Source organism: Chiroxiphia lanceolata, chromosome 2, assembly GCF_009829145.1.
Source record: "Chiroxiphia lanceolata isolate bChiLan1 chromosome 2, bChiLan1.pri, whole genome shotgun sequence".
In the NCBI taxonomy this organism is placed as follows: Eukaryota; Metazoa; Chordata; class Aves; order Passeriformes; family Pipridae; genus Chiroxiphia; species Chiroxiphia lanceolata.
Genome location: NC_045638.1, coordinates 49343790 through 49354906, shown reverse-complemented (window position 1 = coordinate 49354906; position 11117 = coordinate 49343790). Strand labels below are relative to the sequence as shown.

General features: G+C 42.2%; 1 protein-coding gene across 2 annotated transcripts; it reads right to left on the bottom strand.

Moving 5' to 3' along the window:
- Window positions 1–4463: 4463 nt before the first annotated feature.
- On the bottom strand, window positions 4464–10805 carry SPRY2 (sprouty RTK signaling antagonist 2). Of its 2 annotated transcripts, XM_032680631.1 has the most exons (3): window positions 10035–10805; window positions 7998–8177; window positions 4464–6244 (listed from the first exon to the last, which is right to left on the bottom strand). In XM_032680631.1, exon 3 carries the CDS (start codon window positions 6191–6193, stop codon window positions 5252–5254), a length of 942 nt encoding a protein of 313 aa, XP_032536522.1. In that variant the 5' UTR covers window positions 6194–6244; window positions 7998–8177; window positions 10035–10805; the 3' UTR covers window positions 4464–5251. The 2 variants fall into 2 exon arrangements, with proteins under 2 accessions (XP_032536522.1, XP_032536521.1); XM_032680630.1 differs by lacking the exon at window positions 7998–8177 and having other exon boundaries at window positions 10035–10803.
- Window positions 10806–11117: the final 312 nt, after the last annotated feature.

The window sequence follows — 11117 nt, the reverse complement described above, 5'->3', positions numbered from 1 at the left end:
ATTATACGGTTTCTTACCTTTTTAAAACAGATTATCTCTTTTGGCAAGATTGTTCTGAAATGTAACTTAAATCCCTAAGCACTAAAATATCCATAAATAATCATATATAATAGCAGACTATGTTGCCAAAGCTTCTGATTATTGATAACTTCTACTGTAATGGGAACCAATGCATTTTAGTCTAGAATGAAAATTTTAGCCATAAGCTTCTGTAATCACCATGCATGGGTAAGTCAGAGGGAAAAAAAAAAAGAGAAAAAAGTTTCCTACAGCACAAGTAAAGAGAAACTTCAGACATAGTACAACTTCTGCTGCTTTTTCCCGAGGTTGAAAACACTGAAATCCCACCCTGTTTCAAATGAAATCATTGCTGCTCATGCCCAAAGGTAACTACATTGGCTCTCTACTGAACAATCCCTGTGGCAGAGGAACAGCAGATCATGCTCTTATAGCAGTAAGACGTCTGCCTCTTTAATCTGAAACACAGTGCCAATGGATTAGTACAAAGGGGAACTCCTTAAAGAAACATAAAGCCTTCTTGGGAACTAGAAATCATGCCAAAGCAATGAAAATAAAATGTTTTCTGAAACTGTGGATTTCCATGAATGGAAAAATGCTTTATATCTCTAAGAATGCAGGATAAGTACGGCAAGGTAATCAGTTTTTCCACCTTGTCCTAAACTTTCTGACAGAGAATACTAATGAGAAAAGCATGTTTCATACTCTTCCTTTACCTTTTGTCCTATAAGTGGCAGTAAACCTTTATGTATTATGGTTAGGAAAGGTCGAGGACAGGGACCAGAAAAAATACGAAGTGAAATAACTAAGACTGCCACACAAGATTCTCCACAGATTGAACCAGACAATATTTTTGAAATAAAAAGTACTATATTTATCCTCACTATATATATTTGCACATGCTTTCTGTATCAAATTGTCCTGATTTCAATGAGACATTAATTTTTAAGTTTCCAGTTTAAAACTGGATTGTGTAAAGAGAAACAAACGTATTTTAATTGATAAGGATTTGGTGTGCTTTTCACAACGCAGTCTATCCCAATCTGTAATTGATTTATTTAAGATGAACCAATACAATGCTGACATTTTCAGTAAGATATCTATCCAACACTATTCATACAGACACTACTCAATCAAACGTGCTCTCACATTCAGCCAATTTCTTTCTGGGACTCTGCTTCAGTGGCTGATTGAGAAATTAGTTTCAGTAAATGAAACTATTATTACTTGCTGTACCTGCACCCATCTAGGAACACCTGAGACAAGACAGACTGTTCAAATCCATCTTCCCCAACTGTTAGTTCCTAAAAATAATTAAATGTTCCACTGTAGTGCAGAAATGCATTCTGTTCTCTTCCTGCCACCTAAGAATAAGCCTTAAGATTTCTCTCATCACAAAAATGAATTATTTTGTATTTTGCCAACAGTGAAAAAGTAATACAGGCAATACCACACATTAAAAAAAAAACCAAACAAACAAAAAACCCAAAAAAAAGGCAAGAGCATAAGTGATCTGTACTTTGCTACTGTCAAGTCACTTCAACCTCAAAAATGTTGAGAGTTTAGCAAGAAAGTGTAAAAAACCTATTGTGTTAATCATTATGACCACTTAACCACTGCACTTCTGCATTTGGAGAATTTTGGCTTTTGAAAACTGACTTGGTAAATCTGTTGAATATGTAAATTCTCACCTGAATATGATCTCAAATCCTTTAGGAACACATTTTATTTCCATCTAAAGCACTATTTTATTCTCCACTTGAGTCCAAATCTCTTTCCTTTTTTTTCTTTTACTGCTGTGATCACTATCTCAAAAAAAGAAATTATAATTTGGTTACAAACCATTAAAGAGCAAAGTAAAAAATATCTTGAGGCTATTGATAGAGGAATTTATAAATTTCTGCACAAGTGAATTTGATTTATTTATTTGTAGATCACAACATAAGGAAAAATAATTTGAAAAAATGCTACTTATTTCCATTGTTACTATAGTCAACTGTCATCCAATCCTGCAAGTCTTTAAACAAGCCTTACAGTGACATCAGAATGTATAGGAGGTTAACATCTTTAGGTTTAGATCAAAACTCTAAAGCAACAAAAAAAATGGAGCAATAATAAGGGTTTTAATCTCTCTCATGATTCCCCAGCAGTCTAAAACCAAAGTCCTACATGATGCATACCTAGCATGACTTCCATGGTTATACTCAAAACCTGTGTATGGAAAATTTTCCTTACTTGGATGTCCACTTTCCTATCTCACAGGATAAAGTAGGCCTACTTTAATAACATTATCTCAATCCACTTGAAAAGCCCTCTTAATTCTTATTAAAACAATCCAATCTGTTTGAAGCAAGATTATTGTTTTATTTAGAATACTAAACCTTAACTAATTAAATGCAATATTAGGATGTTAATTAGCATACACAAGCCAGTTTTTAAGAATCCAGTGCACACACATGCCAGTTCATACGAACTGAAGCCTGGACCCCAGTGCCATAGTTTGCCCAACAGGCAGTGCCTAATGCCATCCTCCTCTACATCCCCATTCCAAGAGTCATACATGCAACCCAGTTCATTGGTAATGGGCTTACCTGTGATGATGAGGATCCACTATTTATCCTCATTAAGAACTAAGTAGAAGGTAGCCACCAGTATTTAATGTTAAGACTAGATTCAAATTTCATTATCAACAACAAGATGGTTTCCCTTTTCCCTTAGAATCTAACTGGGTAGTCAAAGCACTTACTACACTGCAAAAAGAAAACACAACTACAATTTAGTACTGGACTTTAGCTAGTAGGACTTTTGAGTTACACCCTCTTTGACTGCCACACTGCTCAGCCATACCACAGTTTTCCAGTTTCACCTTCAGCTTTCCTTAGAGTTATCTTCCTCGACCAAAATATAAATCACTGAAAAGACAGGGCTCACCTTCAGTTTTGTCAAGTTCATCAATACAAAACAACAGACTTACTGTCTACTGAAATAAGTGGGGTTGGGATCTCCAACACATAGCCTAAACGTTAAAAATTTCCCCAGTTAAATGGACTATCTTATTATTCCCACGGGTTTTTTCCAATCAAACCAGGATAGTTTAGGCATAAGCACCTAATCTAATTCAAGAACTACATTCAGTGAATGGAAACACATGACGGTTACCAACCCCTTCACGAACAAAAATTCTAAAAAAGTTAAAATAATAAAGATCACTGTTTATCAGCATCCAAGTATGATCTCACATATATACCCCAATACTCAGTACCAATATATGTTTTAAATATGGACAAATTACTTATGTAACATAAGCTACCTTCTTTCTGGCAAATTTTACTCAGAAAGTTAAATATATACTGTTCATCTTTGTATACCAAAATATCCAGACAGCTGGTGCAGAAAGGAAAGAAAACCACCTTACATTTTGCACCAGAGAGGTAAGGGGGGGGCAGGGGGAGAGAAAGAGAACAAGCACTTTTTAATTTCACTTGGTGATTGATAATCAATACACACAAACACACAATATAAGATTTTTGAGTACTACAGACCTATGTAAAATAGTCCAAATACCAGATCAGAGATGAAAATTAAGGGGCAAAAAGATGGAACATTTACTCAGTGCTCTGGTTTTCAACTTCTAGTGAGTTCTTAATTTATTAGTAATAACTTGTTTTTCTTGGAGAGGGTTCAGAAAAGGTTGGGAGACTTTTCTAAGCATCAACTTAAAAATACTTACAACTATTCTAAATGCCAGCTTAAGAAATTTATAAATAAAATTGAACATTAGGACCTCTAAACTTGGAGAGACAGGCTTAGAACGGGAAATGATAGTTTGTTAATAAAGAAAGGTAAATCATTCTCTAGGCTTCCGGTGGGAAACTTGGCAGCAAAAGGATTTTGACCTCAGTGAAAGGTAACTGCGACAAATGACAAATCAAGCAACTTTCTTCTTACAAGTGAGGCAAATGTTTGGCATAAGGCTGGACTGCATTCAGATCTATCATCCCCTGTGGCATATTCTTCTACCTTTAACAAATAATCCTGCAAGCTTTTTGCACTGACAATACTAATTACCCTTTTTTCTCCTCTGAGTAAAGCCACGCAAGCCTAACATTTTTTGTGAATGATTACTTATTTCCTATTCGAAGCACAAAAGCTCATCACTTATAGAATAGGTCAAGCTTTCAGTGCCTATTAGTCCTAGTCTGGAATGAATTAATGCATGTTCATTTTACTTTTCTGTTGTAGAAACAGTATATGGGACATCTGTGCAAAGGAAGGGAACAAAAATCCTGTATTATTTTCAGGTGAAATAAACAGTAAGAAAAGAATATGCTTAAAAAATCTATTTTCGTTTTCATATTAGGCTCACTGTTACTATAGCACTGTGAAGTTTGCAGTTCTCCCAACTCAAAACAAAAAATGGGGGGAAAAAATGACAAGTAGCCCAGTTTAATTTCAAACGTTAATATATTTTCTATTTTATAGTGAACATATGCATCGTTCACCCCTTATTTGCAGCAACTGTGACGTCCTCATAAAAAGGGGTGACATTTTTAAGATGCCTCTTAAAATAAATATTTCTTTTTATAAAATAATAAAACTTCAAATAAATATTTTTTACACTAAACAATATGTTGAAAAAATTAGAAAATAAAGGCTGAATTTTACTGTAACTGTACAATATACATGAAGTCCGAAGGGAAATCAAAGTCTTGTAATAGAAAGTTTCCGTAAGACAAAATACAATCTAAAAACATACTGATTGATTCACATTCTTCCGAATGTACAACATATTAGTATAATATTTTATGACTGTGCCATGTCTTATGACACCACTTACTTTTCACAGTTGAAAATATTATTGTATATACAAAAATATAGCATATTATCTCTGGCAGAAAACAATGAAAAAAAAGCAGTCATTTACTAATTTACAAATCTTGCAAGTACTATTCACAAACAATAGAGTTGCCTAGGAGTGTCTGTGTTGCTTTAGCTTATGCAATATGTGGGTCACAATGTACTGCATCCCTTTTTTTTTTCCTGTATGCCACTAGCTGGATCCTAACAAGCGTATCAGTTAAGATGGCACACACAGAGAAAAGCATTTCACTGCAAACAGCAAAGTACATCCCCAACCCTTCTACTACAGTGCCAAGACCATAGCTGCTTAGCTGGTTGCATATGTATGTTAAAATAATAATCCTTGTTACTTTAGTGTTTCTGACTAGTGATGCTACGTTGGCTTTTCAAAGTTCCTAGGGGGGATGCTGGGAACTTTGCAGCAAACGGTGTTGGAGTGTTTACAGCGGCACCCAGGCCGATTTACCCGGTCGTAACAGCCCTGGCACAACTTAAGGCAACCCTTGGCTGGTAGGTAACACCACAAGCAAGGCAGAAAGAGGGACACTACACCCATGGCGGACCACCTAGTGCAGCAATGTGACTGACTGCAGGAGCAGGGGTTGTCAGCACAGTTGTCCTCATCATCGTTAGAGCAGTGGTAGAAGAGGCCCTTCACGCAGCAAACACAAGTCCCGTAATCAACCACGTTCTGGGCTGAGCAAAGACATTGCTTGTCACAAATCCAACATGAGGGCAGGGTCCTCGGATAAGTGCACTCCTTACACTTACACTTTCCACAGTCTTCACACCTGTAGCTGTGTGCTCCCAAGTCTTCTTTGCTCAGTGGCTTCAGCTCGCTCGACTTGAGCTCAGACTTGGGCTGCATTCGGACTATCCCATCAGCAACTGGCCCTGAAGATGATCCTAGAAGTCTTTGCTCAGATGAATTACTGCTCGTACTTGTCCTCGTACTGCTCCGTGAACCTGTGCTGACCGTGCTGATAGATCGGGACAGTGGTGCCCGAGGAGATGCGTGTGTCTGTGTGTGCTGAATCCGGCTAAAATGACGATGCTCGGGCAAGCCATGGGGTCTCTCATTTTTGGATTGGGTTGCCAGCCGAGGAGTGGACTTGACCCCTGGCCGTGGAGCTACCGTAGGTCCCTCTGTGTATTCATTCGTGTTTCGGATGGCTCTGATCTGGTCCAATGACAAGACGTGAACCTGCTGCATTAGGACATCCCGCAGGTCAGGCTCCCCGTGTGGTCTCCCACTGTCACGCCGAGCCTGTAGTAAGGGCTGCGACCCGCTGCTGTGCTGAGCTCTTGTCTCCATCAGTGCCCGGAAGCGTGCTCACTCCGGCAGGCTTAGAACACATCTGAAATCCTAGAGCAACAAAGAGAGGATTCACTATTGCAACACATCTCATGCTCACTCCAGCAGCCTTTCAAGCCTGCGGGACCCCACAGCACTGCGTGCAATCAAGTAATGCATCAGTCATTAAAAAAAGGAGTCACATCTGGGGCAGAGTACGGGCACCAGTCAGCTGAATGTACTTCCCTTGGCCTGTTCTACCTTCTGCTGAGGAGAGCTTAAGGGGATTCTTTTCTAGGACTGTGCAGCTTAACTTGTGACTCTAGAAAGTCTAGATTTTGCTCCTGGTAACTACGGCTTCCCAGGCCATCTTCTGGTTAGACCATGGCCTTTAAAGTGATTTCAGCCACTTGAAGTGACACTTATTGCACATCAGGCTACTGAAAAACTTATATTAAAAAAAAAAAAAGCCTGCAAGTATTCAGAAAGTGTAATGTGACCTGCTGATGACAGACATATAATTTTCCAATTTTGTTTAAAACTGAAAAATATTTTGGTAGGCTAGTCTCTTTACACATTAAATTTTACACGATGTAAATAGGAAATTTTAGTTTAATACCAATGGTCCCAAGAAAAACACTAAATAGTAATAAAATGTTTGAGGTTAGACATGAAATGAGTTAGTGCTACCAAAAACTTCAACAGCACAAGTAAAAATATCTCTCTTCAGTATTTTAGTGTGTGTCATAGTTGTGTACACCACTGTGATTGTTATTTTAAGGCTCAATACTACAAAAGCAATGTTACCACAGTTGTTTGAGTTTTTTTAACGTGTAAAAAATTCCATAGACTACATTTCAAATTATAAATATTACCAAGAGTGGCTTGTGGGACAGAGGCATGCATAATATAATCAAACAATGCCAACATCCAAGAAATCTACTTGATTGTGAATATTGCTTTAAGAGATCATTAACTACAAAGTACAGACGCAGACGTAAAAATTTAAATGAAAACCCAGTGAAAGACATGGAAGATGAGAATTTGTAAATAACTTCCACACTCAGATATGCACAAGTTTCAAGTACTGCCCTCTAAATTAGTTAATATTTGGTTTGCCTTTATCATATCTTAAAGTGGCTCTAAAATCCAATTACCTATACAAAAATCCAGAAAATATTTTACAACTAAAACCCAACCAGGAATCAACTGTCTTATAAGAGCTATGCAATGTCTGTAATTATACCTAGAAAAAGCACCGTAGTGTTACTCTGAACACATCAGTTACCAACAATAATACTGTACCGCATTATAATGAAATAAAGCCAAGCAATTTAACAGTGAATATCTTTATACTAACAGCAATGCAAAACAATTAACCATTTAACTCCCGGCTTCCTTCCTTTAAGTGTTTTTTCTTTAAAAAAAAAATAATAAAAAATCCAACTTTAAACAGTGACCACCTGTTTTAAATACTGTCAGATCCTGGTTTTGGACATAGGAGGTATGTCATGGTGTCCATACCTCACAAATAAAAAAAAAATAAAGTCTTGCAAACTTGACTTGAAGCATTGCTTATGTTTTCATCAAATTAAAACCTCTGCCATATCAAAAGTTTTAACCAACAGCCTAAGCAGACGTTCCGCTCATCCGAAATTATCTGAAGATAAAAAATAATATAAAATAAAATACTTTCCCCATCTTTGAGAGGAACTGGCAGCCCTATCTGCCCTCCACGTCCAGATTTCCGCCAGCCCCAGTCAGCCTAGAGGATACTGCCTCTCCAGAAATGACAACCCACTGCAAAAGCAAAGCTGACCCTGACCTGAAGGCGCTTCAGACGACCCTGGGATCGGCGGCGGAACCCCCTTCAGACGCCAAGGTGGGAGCTGGAGAAGCAGCCTCCGGTCTCCGCTCCCCTCCCTGTCTCCGGCTCCATACGGGGCGGGGGGCGCGCAGCAGGTGAGAGGCGACGGCCCCTAGCCCGCCGGAGAGTGCAGACAACCTGGAGATAACCAGGAGACATCCTCTGAGCTGGGAGATGGGAGGGGGCTGCTGCAGTCGCCTTATCAGAAAGTCAAATCCACGTTTTCTTTTAACTCTTTCCCCCTGCCCTCCCCCAGGAGATGCTAAAGGAGGTTCCCCTCCCGGGAAGTGCCAGGCGCCCTGCAGACGGTGCAGACAACACCTCCGGGACAGCTGGGCAAAAGGCAGATTACCCCCTCTCGCTTTGCCCTAAGCACCCATTCAACTTTACAAAGCCAGCCGCTGGAAAAGCTCCTCTTATTTTACGCATATTCTGCAAATTGCCTGACCTTCAGCCCGCCCCGTTCCGCCCTAGCCCGGAGGGACCCAGGAGGCATTTTCAGTGGGGCATCGGGCCGAGCTTGGAGATTCCCCTTTTTTCTCCCCTTGATAGATCCGCTAACAGGACAGGATGCAAAGAACCAGCACATTTATTTGCAAACGTACATTTGCCTAAAAACCCTTACGGATAGGCACGCCTCTCTCTCCCCTGACCTAGCATTTCTTCCCTTTGCATCCGCCAAGAGCAGAGAAGTAGATTTGCCTTTTTGTGAGTACATGTGTGTGATAACACGATTCCCCACTTCAAAGAGCCAAAGTCCACTCTCACCGAGCTCAAGTGCCAGATTGCTAACTTTTCCTAGCTGAGCTTGGCAAAAGGTCGAGCGAGGGGGACGGGTTTCGCATCGGCACATTTGGGGAAATTTAAAACGCGAGGGGCTTCTTGCGTGCTGTGGAAAAACCCCGTGTCCTGCTGGCCGGGGAAAGGAGAAGCCTAAGGGAGAGAAGTCCTCTGCCCATGAATTTCTGTTTTGTGGCCGGAGCCTGTGCAAGACACCCCCACCCCCATTCCCACCGCACACACACCAACCACCTCCTTTTCTTTCAAAGTGCTTTGAAACCCCCATTAAGGGCCGAGTGTGTGATCAGACTATGGATTAGGGCAAAAGGGACTTTACCATCGGGGTGGGGCAAAGTGACACACAAATAGCTTGCTGAAAGCACCAGCAGCTTTTTTCTTTGGGGGAAAAGGGGGTTGCTACCAAGTAACCCACCAAAAAAAAAAAAAGAAACAAAGTAAAAATTAAGGCTTTTCCTTTCCCTCCATACATGCCCTCTACACAAGAACTTAGGGAAGCACTTTCCTCGTCTTACAGATCGAATTAAGTTTCATCACCGGAGAAATATCTAAGTGTACACACACGCACACATATATTTGTACCAGACGTGCACTCACTTCCGAATCACACGAATCTCCCGACGCCACTACAGACGGGCGTAAAACATGCACTGAAAGGCGAGTTTGCTCGCTCTCCCCCAAGACCGGGGGACAAACAGCCTCGACGCTCGCCAACCCCGCAGCTCCCTTCCTTCAGCTTCCCCCGAGTCTTGTCGGAAACCCACGCGTGCCCAGCGAGGCAGGAGCGGGCAGTACCTCCCGTGCCCGGCTCCCCGCAGCAGAACACGTCGGAGTGTGTCTCCTCCAAGCCCACCCCCCGCCCAACTAGCAGCCCCCGCAGGCATTCCTGAGCGCCCGCGCAGCCCTCCGCCCCCTGCGCAGCCTTCCGCACCCCCGAGGCACCCCGTCGGGGCGCAAATGCGGCGCAGCCCGCAAAACCCAGCGGAGCTCCCCCCACCCCTCCCCGGAGAGAAACCGCTCCGAAATCCCACCTCCAGTTCGTCTCTGGGAAAGGAAAGCGAAGGGAAGGTGGGGAGAGGGAGAACCTGTACGAATGGAAAATGGATCGGCCTCAAACATTTCCAGGAGTTTTCTTGGAGCAACCAAGGGGGGAGGTTACTGAAAAGCTTGTTTTGCAAAGAAGGAAAAGGCTCTCACCGTGATCGCGGCGCTGCACCAAACCCCTCTCTCTCTTGTATGTTCTTCTTCCTGCGGTTTGCAAATAAATCCAGCCCTAAAGCAAAAAAAAATTCTTTTCCAAACTCTGCTTTAGTCCAACTTGTAAATTAGAGTAAGAACGATCACCATGTAAAAAAAAAAGTCCAGAGCAAAGTTAGATCCCTCTCCCCAGATCGATTATAAATACTTGTGTGCGCGTATACACTATAATAATCAAAACACCTCTTCAGGTCGGGGTGGGTTTTCTTTGCTCCTAAAAAGAGATCAGTCTCACACACACGCTTTTCTTTTTTTTTTCCTCAATGAACAGGAGGCCGACTCGCCAATACCAAGTCACTTTTTTTTGTAGCTGTTGCAAATGATCAAGAGGAAAGGGGAAAGCCAAAGAAAACAAAATAAAGTGGATCTAAAATAAAATCCCAGAGCTTTCTTCCACTGAGCTCCTCCAAAAAAGCAGCTTGTGCAATGTAGCCGTTCTGCTGAGAAGCTGCTTGCTGCAGGCTCCTCTCCCCTCTCTCCCTCTTAGCTTTCTCGCTCCCTCTGCGAGCGTGTGTGTGTTGCAGGCAGCTCTGTGGTTTGCAATCGGGGGGTTGTTTTGGGAGCGCAGCGGATTTGTGGTGGTGGTTGTTGTTGTGTGTTTGGAGGAGGTGGAGGAGGAGGAGGAAGATTTGAGATCTGAGCTGTAGGGGCTCGGCGTTTTTCTGCTCGCTCGCTCTCTCCCTCTCTCTCTTTTTCTTTCCGGAGGACGTAGGGTGATCTCTCTGCAAAAGCAGCAGTAAATGGCGTCATGTGGATCTGAGGAGGAACAGAGCAGTTGTTGTCCCAGAGGATATATCGCATCCGGTCCCAGCTCATTGGCTCTGCGGGGCTACATTCACTGGCTCTCCCAGCGCCCTGCCAGCACTTTGAGCTGCGGGAGGCATTGAAAAGGGCAGTGCTGCCGCCGAGCCAGCCCGGCGGCTCCGGCCCGTTCGCGGCGCTCCCCTGGGCTGCGCTGCGCGGGGCGAGCGGCAGCCCCGCTCCCGGGGCCTCTCCGCAGCCTGTGAGCACGACAGGCTGCTC

Bases quoted from the DNA above. Each gene is read 5' to 3' on its own strand.
- SPRY2 (XM_032680631.1), bottom strand. From the start codon at position 6,193: ATGGAGACAAGAGCTCAGCACAGCAGCGGGTCGCAGCCCTTACTACAG.